Source organism: Stegastes partitus, unplaced genomic scaffold (genome assembly GCF_000690725.1).
Source record: "Stegastes partitus isolate 25-593 unplaced genomic scaffold, Stegastes_partitus-1.0.2 Scaffold7, whole genome shotgun sequence".
NCBI lineage: Eukaryota > Metazoa > Chordata > Actinopteri > Pomacentridae > Stegastes > Stegastes partitus.
The window spans coordinates 1,106,912-1,119,754 of record NW_007577738.1 but is presented as its reverse complement, the minus strand read 5'-3'; the positions used below and the strand labels follow the sequence as shown (position 1 = coordinate 1,119,754).

At 39.3% G+C, this 12,843-nt stretch overlaps 1 protein-coding gene across 2 annotated transcripts in view; it reads left to right on the top strand.

Annotated features, from left to right (window-relative positions):
- nalcn (sodium leak channel, non-selective) overlaps window positions 1-12,843 on the top strand; it is an 84,089-nt gene that overhangs the window by 34,773 nt on the left and 36,473 nt on the right. For both annotated transcript variants that reach the window (XM_008282237.1, XM_008282230.1), the window contains 3 exons: window positions 5,580-5,771; window positions 7,726-7,863; window positions 8,369-8,443. In XM_008282237.1, coding sequence (XP_008280459.1) covers window positions 5,580-5,771; window positions 7,726-7,863; window positions 8,369-8,443 — 405 coding nt within the window. The remainder of the gene's footprint in view (window positions 1-5,579; window positions 5,772-7,725; window positions 7,864-8,368; window positions 8,444-12,843) is intronic.

Sequence of the window (12,843 nt, the reverse complement as noted above, 5' to 3'; positions counted from 1 at the left end):
TCATTTGTATTTATTTTTGTTATTTTTTGTTTATTTTCTAATTTTTTGCATTTTTTTAGTATTTGTTTTAAATGCATAAATAAGAATATTATTATTATTATTATTATTATTATTATTATTATTATTATTATTATTATGGGCCGATGATGGGAAGAGATGAGAAGGAGCAAGACTTTGTTTTTCTGGAAATAACAGTTTGTTTCTGTCCAGCTAGAACATTCGGTTAAACTTCAAATTCTAGAAGGTGCAACTCAAACACATGAGAACTTAATATCACTATACATATAAAATGTGGACATCATAAATTAAATTATAAAGTATCAAACATATGATTGAAATGTGAGTGAGTGGTTTATTTTTTTCCCCACTACATATCCATATTTTATGCTATGAAATTTTCTAGCTGATCTGCTTGAGCTGAAATTATTCAGAGAATGTGATTATTTGAGATGGAATGATCTGAATGCAAAAATATGAAAAGGAAAATCAATAAATGTATGTTTCTGCTACAGTACCAATGTTTAGAGAACCATCCCACAAATCAAGACATATTACATGGCTACCTGCAGCCCTTGATTTACATACTGGCCAACAGCATCATTTATGCTTTACTCTATCCCCTTCCCTGTACTGGGGAAAATAGGAGAAAAAAAGGTGCTGGTCAGTAAAACACAATTAGAGGTAGCAGCGTGGTGACTACAGGGAGAGCCGTCAAAGATGTTTCTGCAAGTTTCCATTCTGCTTCTTTAACTTTTGTTTGAAAAATTGCTCGCACTGTCTCCTTTACTGGCAGATTTTGTTGCGCCCAGGGATAACAAGCACGGCTGTCGAATAAGACATAAGCCAAAGTCACACTTAGTCCCTTCTGTGTGTGCGAGGAGCTCACACTGCTCTCGTATAAACAGTCATCAAACCAGAGGGCAGAACAGAGGACAGAAAAGAAGAGAGGCCAAAATTACCATTCACTACAGAGTTTTGAGTGGATGCCCCGAGTCCACAGCCGTACTCCACATTATCTGACATAATTTCTGGCAGAAATTGCATTATCAGGGCTATACCGATAATTACATTTCCTTTCCCATCTGTCAGTAATGTATCAGCCATCGATTTTTCAGTAGTGGCACATTTCTTTGTTGGACATTTGTGCTTGATGTATACAGTGAATAGAGCTGCATTCTGGTGCATTTATTTAATAATATTTAGCATAAATCTGAGCCTGAGTGTGTAATTCAGAATTACATCATAAGAGCTAAAGTGGCAGGAAAGTTCAGATCACTCTGTAGGTGGAATTAATAATATGCGATGCCTTTGGCCTCATTAGAGTTTTGTCTAGTAACAGTAGTTTTACAATGTTTTTGTTTATAACATTACATCCTCCAATGCTTTCCAGGCTTTTTAAATGACCAGTTTTCAGCTCATTCATATCATCAGCTGGGTAATACTACCTTGTTGCACTAACAGAGCCTTTCTGACCAAACTTAAACCCAACGACCTTATTTTAGCATAATGTAGCTGATGAAAAGCTCTGAGGACGATCCGATGAGAAAGGGCTTCTCATTGAGCTTTTAATGAGCCTTGACCACACAGGCTGTCCTGATCCTGTCTGACTCTCAGTAAATGCCACCCACACATGTGCAAGGCTTACAGTCAAGATATGAACATATGCACGATGTGCCACAGCATTAAAACCACCTGCATAATATCATATAAATCCCCATTGTGCCACCAAAACCACCTCTGACATGTTGAGGCATGGACTCCATAAGGTCTCTGAGGGTATCCTGTGGTATCAGGCACAAAGATGTTAACAACAGTCCTGTAAGTTGTTAGATGAAGCTTTGCAACTGTTGGGGTTTTTCCCATGGTGCATCCTGCTGCCATATCCTTCCCAGATAAAAGGCGCAGACACACACGGTGGTCGATGTGATGTAAAACAAACTTGACTCATTAGAACAATCCACCTTCTTCCATGGTTCCATGATCCACTTCTGATGCTCACATGTTAATTATATATGCTTTCAGCAGTAAAGAGGGGTCCACATGAGCACCAATCTGCTAAAGATTCCAGGTGTTTTTGTTCCTGTAGTTGTCCTGTTTGATTGGACCACACAGATTAGTCTTAGCTGCACTTGTACATCAGTGAACTTGGACACCCATGATCCTTCACTTGTTTACTGGTTGTCTTACTACGTAGCTTTGTGTTGGTAGAAACCACTGCATACTACGAACATAATATGAGACCTGCTGTTTTGGAGATGCGCTTAACCACTTACATAGCCATCAAGATTTGCCCATCGTTGGGCCGCTGCTTTAGCTCACCTGGTTGAGCTGGCGACCCATGTTCAGGAGCTGTAGTCTCCGATGCAGTGGCCATGGGTTCGAATCCCGCTCATGGCCCTTTGCTGCAACCCCTTCCCCCATTCTTCTCCCCCACTTTCCTGTCTCTGCTTTGACTGTCCTATGTAATAAAGGCAAAAAGGCCAAAAAAAATAACTTCAAAAAAAGAAAAAGGTTTGCCCACCGTCACAGTTGATCATGTGCTCGCCCATTTTTCTTGCCTCTGACACATCGACTTCAGGAACTGACTATTACCTTGTTCCCTAATATATCCAACCCTTTGACACATACTATTATTACAAGATCATCAATGCTTTTTCATTTGCCTGTTAGTGGTTTTAATGCTGTGGCAAATGAAAATTACAATCAACTTGATGTTCCTTTGATCATTTTGAATGTTATTGACGGATTATATAGTACTAGTTTTCCTAACATTATCAAAAACATACGCCCTACATCCTTCCAAGTCATCATTTCTGCACAGTATGCAGTTAACTTGCAGAGACTGAAGCCTTGCTTCAGGTAATCCAATATATGTAAGAAAATATCTTGGTAAAACTTTAATGTGTTTCTCTCCTAATATAGCACATCCATAGGCTTAGGAGAAACTCTGTTACCTTGAGACATTATTGTTGGTTGAAGAATGGTGTTGACCTTCAGACAGGTTTGAGGAGAAAATTAAGTGGCAAGTCCACGACTGTTGCAAATATGAAGGAATATTTTCTATAAATTATGCTTCAGGACTGTGTTGTGGTGATACTTGCCATTTCTTCAAGCTAGATCTTCCACCTTTTAACTCTGGTTAATAACTGTTTCTGTATCTTTGATTGTGCGGACCAAACATTGCCCTTTTTTAAAGCTTTGACTTTATGGTGAAAACCGTTCATCTCTCAACTCTATAGCAGTTACAGCACACATTGAGTTTTTTGTATCCAAAATTGTGGTGTTTAAGAGCAAGTGTTTTGTTTATTTTTTGTTTTTTTGTTCAATTTTCCTTCATTTGTAGAGTTATAGATAATTGTAGCCTGCCCTGTATACAAGCAGTGCATCCATATTAACTATCAACTAAAGAAATGCCCATAAGAACTGATTTTTCTTTTTTTTTATTGAATAAAGTAGGAACACATTCCCGTGCACGGATACTAGTTTATCATGTACGTCTTGTAACCCTCGTGTAATGCCAATAGAATTTTATTTGCAGCAAAGATACAGTTCCAATCCATATCAGTTTTTCCTAATGCAATCAGTCCTCTGCTTCTGGCTAATGAGCAATTTGAAGAGCACCTGGGAGTTAAATGCCTTCCTTATACCTTATGGAAAACATTTCCCACTCACTCTCCCTGCTGATATTTTTCTAAGTAGGTCCCAGTTTAAACAGGTGACATTTAGTTACAAGTGATTAACTTTAGGGTTCTGCACTGCAATCAGATTTGTGTTCTGCTCTAAGAAAAAGGCACTAGACATAGCAATATTTTTTCTCTCTTTTTTATTTAGTCATATCCAGCCAAGGGGTATTTCACTGCATTTCACAGTAGGGTTAGCCTCACTCCATTTCATTCTGTGCAAAATGTCACGTTTTGAAGCCTTAATGCACACATACACTTGGCTGAATGGTTTTTAATCAGCTGTTGGAACCCACCTTGACACTTCCTCCTTGTGTGTTCAGAATTGCAATGACTTCAGTAGCGGCACGATTTAGCAGTTCAGTCAATAATTCATTCAGAAAGGCAGGCCGTTGTGTAATTTTTGGACATTTCTTGTAGGGATGCACTGATCCAATTCCAGTTATTGGGATTTGGCCAATATGGATTTAAACCATTTGAGTGGATATCTGTGACAGCAACAATGTGACACATTACGCAATTCAATTTTATGCTAAGCATTGCTTTGTCTTCTGCCATTCTGGAGCCAGGAGCACACGCGAACGCAGCAGGAAAGCCATTCTCTGGGTGTCGTTTATAGTTAATCATTGGTATCAGACACACAATATTCTTTAGGGAACACACAAGGATTTCATTCAGCCAATGACATTTTGACAGCCAGCTTGAACTGTGGTTGGGATAACCTCTTGTGGAGGCGATTTGTTTCACAAATTCAGAATGTTTTTTGCTTATGTTGTTTCTGCAGTTTAGGAAAATGTTGTTTTTCCCGTTTCCTTGAAACAGTGACAAGTATTTTTTGGATTGGAGGTATGCAAACAAGAAGAGGATCCTCAGTAAAAAATAGAACATGTATAGATTTCGGTTTGGCAAATTATTGTCTTTCATTTGAAAGATCAGAAATTAAGCCTAGAGGGACAATATTGTGATCTAAACATCTAAAAAAAAAACACCTATTTTCTCTTTAATTGAAAACTAATTTTCAGTTTTATTTAAGCAGAGACTGGAGATTTCTGAGACCGTTTTTAACACTGGTTCTTCCTGGTCTAGATAAGACAGACATATATAACAGCATTTCAAATCCAAATATTTGTGATCTCTCTCTCTCTATTTCTATTTCATCCGTTGCATTATTGTTACTCCCCCAATGCTTTGTTGGTTGTAGAGTGGAGGATACGAACAGTAATAAGCAAATAACTGTTAAAAGTCTTGTTCCCCCTGTGAAAAACCCTCTTATGCTTTGTCCTTAGCTGAGAATGTGCATTTGTTGCAGAATGGATAGTGGTTATCATGGTCTGTCATGACTAGAAGGTAGTGTCTTTCCATCCCATCTGTCATCATGCTGTGAGTGTTATTACTGCATTTATTCACTGTAGGTTCCCCATTAGACAAGTATCCTGTGTTTGTCTTCTTTATTTTGCTGTATATCTAGGGAGTGGGAGATAGCCATTCATTTGGCTTTCCGTGGGATTCGAAAGAAAAATCTTTGGCCAGAGGCATCACAGAGAGGAGCTCGATCAATAGCCACTCTCTGGATCCCCGATCAAAGCCTGACCAAGATGCATTACCTTTTGGGGGTTGTTGTCACCACAAGCAATTTAGGGACTAAGCCCGTTGACAGAGCACAGTATCACCACACTGTTACCACCGGATCAAGAGCAATACTGTCTCGCTTCAAATCAATATGTAATCAATGTGCTGCTTTTATAACTGTGATATTTATTTTCTAACTATCTTCAAGTACCACCACTGTCTTACTCTGGTATGGAAACTACCGTCTCTTAAGACTAGTTTGAACTTTATAACAAAGATCACACAGACAGCAACCTCACCTAAGCGATGCGTGTTTTCTGTGTCCCTCAGGTGCTACGTGTGGTGCGTTTGATTAAGATTTCACCAGCTCTGGAGGACTTTGTCTATAAGATATTTGGTCCAGGTAAAAAACTAGGCAGCCTGGTGGTGTTCACAGCCAGCCTGCTCATCGTCATGTCGGCCATCAGCTTGCAAATGTTCTGCTTTGTGGAGGAGCTGGACCGTTTCACCACCTTCCCCAGGGTAAGCAACCTCTTATGTCCCGCTGTCTCCAAGAAACAAATATATGTATACTTTTTAAAGCATATTAGAAAAATAAATTATTAAAAAACTCAAGAAGTTTCGTGAAGAGATCATTTTTGCTTATGTGTTAGCTTAGGTAATACTATTTCTATGTGTTTTTGGTTTTTTCAAACTCATCAGTATGTTGGCACAAATGGTTTATTGAACAGATACTTGGTAGTCTACCATCCTGAGCAAAAGTCGATGTTTTTCTTGTTAACGCTTGCTAAGCATGATGATCTCAGTGTTTTTTTCTTCTTTTTATATTCTGCTTTTTTATGTAAGTAGCCAGTAGTAGTTAACTTAGCAGACTGCTTTGTCTTAATCCCCTGAACTCCAAAATCAACCAGCAGGTTTAAAAGGAATGTTATCTTTAAAAGAATTACCAAAATGACACAATTTGTCAGAACCAAAAAAAAACAAAAGAATCATTGATCAGATGTTTAACGTTTAGCCTGTTGTTTAACTTTTTATTGGCAAAATGCCATTTTGTGCAAAATTTTAACCAAATCTAAGCTTAAATTGTGATATTTTATCAAAATCACTTAATAATACATGTTTACTTTTTAAAAAAATCCCCCCCAAAAATGGTTGTAATCACATTTTGTTAAAAACAAAAAATTCTGCGCTTCTCATTGCAATGGTGAAGTCATTAGTAAGTCAGCTGTGATCCACAGTCACGTCACAAAAAATCGGGGATATCTTGTTATCAGTTGTTATCAAATATTAACATATTCTTCCCTATGCATATAAAATTTCTAAAGTACAGTATATGCATTCTTACTTCATGAAATAAGTTTCTGTTTGCATGCTTACTTTTATTGCATAATTGCACAGCTTGCATAAAGTCAGAATTTTTTAGACACATCAATCTGATTTCACCTGCACGAATAAAGCCTATTGACCCTGTAAATTCTTATATTTTAGTGAACTGATCCAACCACAGCCTCGCTGATTAAATGGTTTATCCTCAGATAAACATGAAATGTAGTTTAAGTTGAAAGATTGTGGTATATTATTTCCACCAAATAGAAATTTAGAAATTCATCAGGAAGCAGTGGGGAGGCCTACAGATGCTGATCATGGGTTGCACGATGGGTCGACAGATGTGGCATCTCCTTTGATTTCTAAGTGCTCATGAGCTCCTCTCTCTCTCATTAGCAACATCCTTCCATCGTCTGCTTTTCCCCCTTTCTCCCTTCCAACATTTCACTGATCCTCAGCACAGCGGGACGCGAAGGGCTACCCATAAACAGATGCCACTTGTATGCTGTGTTGCCCTTCCCTCTCTCATTTTCTCTCTCTGTTTTCCATATTGCTTCTGTTTCCCTCCACACACGTATATGCGCCCAGACACATTGTAGTTAATGATGTTTCGCTGTCTCCCCTATGGGCGAACCTGTTGCTGGGTTTATCTTTATCTGCAGTGACTGGGACATGGTAGCGGTTGAGGCGGGGGGGAATGCTAAGAAGAATGTGCCGGCTTGCCATTCGACTCCAGGGGGCATCGTGTCACAGCTGGCTGTTCCCTACACCTTCATCTGACCTCTACCAAATACATGAGAGGGCAGCAGAAGAGAGTTTTACAACAAAAAAAAAAAAGGATGTCTGTCTCCTCACTTCCTCTCTTCTCTGCTTTGCTTATGTTTAAAAAACCTCACTCGTAAGCTGGGTCTAAGATGGTCAGGAGGGGATACGTGCATCAGCTGTGTGATATTTGCTCTCCTGTGAAAAAGCATGTTTCAAATGTCAAATCTGTCTGTCTTTCTGTATAATTTCCTGCCCCTGTCTCTCTTTCCACTCACTCTCTCTCCCTCTCTCTCTTGGGTTGCTTCCACTTGTGTACTCAGTTGCCCTCTCTCTAGCCCTTTAGCCTCTCTCACTTTCTCTCATCCTGTGCTTTTCCTCCCTGTAGGCATTCATGTCCATGTTCCAGATCCTCACCCAGGAGGGCTGGGTAGATGTCATGGACCAGACTCTGGTGGCTGTAGGTCACATGTGGGCTCCAGTGGTAGCCATTTACTTCATCCTCTACCATCTGTTTGCTACCCTGGTGAGGAACGTGCTGAGCTTATAAGTCAAACAAGTCATTGAATTTGTGCTTTTTAGTGCAACGTACATATTTAAAATCGCATTCTGTTATTTTGGTCAGTAAAAGAAATGGCTAAGAGGACATAAGTGGCAAAGGGACACTTGAATATATTTCTTAATGCATTCAATTAGTGCCCTGACCCTTCATTGTTCTCTCAACTGCCACATCTAATCACAGTAAATCAGACTTTCAGGCATAAGAAGTGCTGACATTTCAGTGTTTGGCCTTCTGATACAGGGAGCCATTAGACAGTCCCAGGATGACTCACACCTCACTCCAGCCAGACAGGATTTCTTCCAGTGCAGCCGAACAAGCAACAAATACAATTAATAAGCAGGCTTTGTAGTATTGGAAAAAAAGTCCTGTTTTTGTTTTGTTTTTTCATAGTCGCAATGATGACTTTAACATATTGAAATACGTCCACGTACAGTAAATGTTCTTTGCACTTCCTCTTGTTGCATTTCAGATTCTGCTCAGTCTTTTTGTGGCTGTTATCTTGGACAATCTGGAGTTGGATGAAGACTTGAAGAAGCTTAAACAGGTAAGAAGCTTATGTAAAATTGTGCAGAGACTAAACAAGTTCATGTTCTGATTTATAGGAGCAGTTCATTTATTTGCATATACAGTTTTGCATGCGCAGACTTTCAATCCACAAATTCATGCATATCTGGTAGCAGGGTTATGTTTTGCAAACTCAGGTTTTCACTGCATGATTTCAGTCGATGCAGTAAGTACTGACTAGTGCATAAATGCTTAGATGATCATTTCTGTTATTAAAACTAGGTGTCGCTAATATGAAATGATCTGATTTTACGATAATTGTGCAGATGCAAGGCCAGATTTTCACCTGAAAAAGTAACTTTACTGGAAAGTTTAAGAGAAATTTGACAAAGTTTCCTACTTGTCAGATAGAAAATCAAAAATAATGGGAATAATCCAAACCATTGACAGCTCTAGGACAATGTTTCTTTTCTCGATAGTAGGAGAGGACTGTCAATCACCTCTCATGCAAAGTTCTTTTCTCTCAAGTTAAATCATCCATGACCTTTCCAGACTACAAATCGGAAGTGGTGCCATGACTTTGCCAATCTAAGCCACTGTGGCTTGTTGATCAAAATATCAGTGATCCACCCTGGTTGATTGATTTTGTGCGTTAGTGGTCTCATGTGTTACCATGGCAAAGTGCTGTTTGTCAGTGAGCCACTACTAGGCTTTGTAAGTGGAAATTTTCTGATTTTTACAACCTGCAGTGTTCCACTGGAGCTTGTGGAAGTTATTTTCATTAGTTTGTTGTTTGCTCTTTTGCTGGTCTTAAACAAGATGCTGAAGTGCAAAAATAAAGAAATGCAGCAGATTTTAAACAGGGAACAATGTCAAAAATATGGACTCAAGACTTCCATTTGAAGGCACCAATTGTTTCAATATGCTGCTGTGAACAACATGAGTCTCTTTTCAGCGTGTGCTGTATTCAGGTTCTATGGTCTGACCTTAGGCGGGTGGCGGTTGTGTTTCATCTGTTGTTAACCTACCCGATTTCCTGTATTTTTGGCTTTAATGTACATGCTGACTGCTGATTCTAATCAAGCACTACACTGTTCACACAGAGAAGAGCCATCAGGATGAACACTTACAACTCCCTTTATTTTAGTCAAATACCACAGCACAACTTTTTTGCTTGTGCATTCTTATTGAGTTACAGTGGCTGCAATTTGTATAATTGTCCCTTTATTAATCACAGTACAATGGGGTACCACTTAGATATTAAGGCCAGTAAGTAAGTCAGCGCAAAACCTCTCATTTGTCACACATTTTAACCAGTACTGCAGCAGCAAAAGAGCAAAATGTAAAAGTACAGAACACAGTGCATTTAGACGTGACATTTTCCTTCCCCATGATCTGAAATGCTAACTGATTTTGTCTGATGCTTTTCTTTGCTACTTGTTTTTCTTGCTGTGTTTTATTTAACAGTTGGGCACTTTCTGTTGCTAACCTGGGAAGAGTGACAGGGTTGAATTATATTCCCACATGCGGGCAAGGCTCAGAGTAATTTCTTCATTCTCACCCTTTTTGGGGGCTCTACTCTAAATGCTTGAGTAAGTGGCCAATTAACTTTAAAATAAGCAAATCCCTGTTGTGTGAAAAAGCTGGTACTTAAACACAAATATATGTGCCTCGGTGCTAGTCACCGCTCAACGGGTGAACTTTAATAAGCAGCTCCTGTCATCAAATGCAAAGTAAGTGCAGTTGCAGACACATTTCTATATGGAAATTGTAGAGAAACGATAATAATTTAAGCACCTAGTCAGTTTATGTCTATTTTCTTTTTTTTTTTAATCCATACAATACCTTTGCATAAATTAATTAGTCTGTAAGTTCATCGACTTGAATAGAGTCGTACACGCTCACATAAACACTGTGTGGCCTCAAAGCTTGCTGGCAGGTCTCTTCTTGCCTGGACAGGTTATTTCCCACCCACAGTTGAGTGATTAGGTGCAGTGACTGTAAAATTGCCTATTTTACAGGTGCTTCAATCATGGATACAGGGCTGACTATAAATAAACCGTAGATGGTAATCACCCTCCCACAAGAGAAGGCTTCTGCAAACATTTGGTAAAAAGCCCCATGATATGTCCAACCTATCTGTAAGAAATACACATGTGGGTCGTGAGGGATGAGAAACCAATTACAGTGTGTGTGATGAATCATTTTTGCCCGCTGCTTGATGAATGACTTCATTGACTCACTAATGCTTGTTATTTATCATTAATGTGACTTGTGTTCATGGCGAGCTCTTTAAAAAAGAAACAAATGACCGTGTGGAGAAAATAGTAAAATAAAAAAATAAAAAATCCAAAGTATTTCTTTTGAGTTCAAGAATTGTTTTGTTCCAGCGAGTGTTATGATTATAGGATGGATATCAATCAATATTTAGAGTGGGAGTGTGACATAAAACCCATGTGTATATTCTCTTCCCTGGGACATTTTTTAATCCTTTCTTCTTCACAGTTGGTTGAGCACACAGACAGTTGCTGTGTTCAAATTAATTGGAAATAATGGAACAACAAATTGAAGCAGAATAAACTATTCAAAGAGTCAGTTCATGCAAATCGTAGAATTTTGTCCCGTATATTATTTGAATGTATTATTTTAGATCAAATACAGGAGTGTGTGTGTGTTTTAGGTGGAAATAGAGGTTTACAAAACAGGGGACATTGTGTGCAGTTGTGTTGTTGGTGGCATAATTAGTGGCGTTTATTGGGTAATGTGCTAATGGAATATGCAGTTGCTGAGTGAAAAACTATGTTTTTAAAGGTAGTTAGTGACGTCTTATCTCAGCCTGATATTCTGCTCCACATGTCAGACTATCAGTTGGAAAGCCTGTCAAACATGTCAGCCCCCTTTTGAAGCCTTTGTATTTTGCTGCCACCCATGAAAAACATCCAGCATGCAGGACGTGTTAGGTTGCAGGTGGGCCAGCGGCGTCTTTATGTGTGTTTTTGGTGTGTACGTGTCGCACGGAAGTAAAAATTCACCTGTGCAATCAAGCTTAGATAAGGCTCACCTTAACAGTACAACTATGCATGATGCTAAATGTACTGTAGTGAGCCATTCTTCAGGGTTTTTTTTCTTTCCATATATGCTGCCAATGCCACATCCTATGTACCAGTTTCTGACTTTAACATATAAAAAGAATATTCTACATATACTGGTCTTGTTTATTTGGTGTGATTTAGCACATGGAAATAAGACATCCAAAGTAATTCACAGCTCTCCTGGCTGTTACCTCCAGAGAGAACTGGCTGTCTACCTTCCTCTCTTGAACCATTCCCTGCAGATATTAACAGTGCTGTTAAGTCAGCCAAAAATTTGACTGGCCCATCGTGGGAATTCATTTGACATTCAAGCATAATAGGTCAGCAGCATCCTGTTTCAAACAGTCCTCTGAGTGTGGTGCTGCAGCATCGGTAGATGAATATAGACAGGGAAATACCTTTGAGTCATAAAAGGAAATACACACCTTAGAGGCCAAACAGTCTGTTTTTTGGTACGTGAATCACCTTGTGACTCAGAGCTGAGAATTGAACTAATGCTGTTAACACCTCTGTAAAAGTATAGCAACTGTGACAGGCTGCAACATAAACATACAATTTGTGGAGGTCCTGCAAGGCCGCACTTTAACAGCTTTTACTTTGAGTTTCGGCATAATGAAATTAGCGGCAGCCCTTCTCAAACTCCCACCCATTCACTAAAATTTGCTCCATTATTGCTTATATCTGTGCTCAGTGGCGCGTTAATGAAGCAAATCACTATGGATGGAGTTGCCAGGCAACACTTTTTTGGTCATGCCACCCCGTGCATATTCTATAAGCCGCTGCTCCTTAACTGTCCCTGTGGACAGCTGCGGGTGTGCAAGGCGGCGGGACCACTGTGTCGGCCCGTTTTGCTGATTTGATAATGACATCATCAATAAGGCATGTAGGTAAAACTATCTGTCATCATTTGTGTGTTGATTGCGGCTGGGCCTTTCAGGGGAACGACTTGCATCTGTCAACCTCGACAGACCATTTGTCTTGATTTGCTTTTTCATCTGACAGTCAAAGCTTGAAACGTCAGCGAGCGCAGGCGGCTTTGTGAACAGTCGGCGCTGTGATCAAGCAGACCTGCCCGGCTGTGCTGTAATATCTGGTTTGCTTTAATGTTGCTGTTTGCTAGTCAAGCTGGTGCAAATCAGTGCACAGAAAGCCTGAGAACGGGAATTAAGATGTGTTTTTTTTTTATTTTTTTTGCTTTCAACACACACACAGAAATTAATATACACATGTACTGTATGTACACATAAAGAATGATGATTAATAATCAGAGAAGTGAGAGTAAGCAGGGCTGCAGCTAATGAACAACTAGTTAATTCCTTCATACTGATGAGCCAGGAGCACAGAAGGA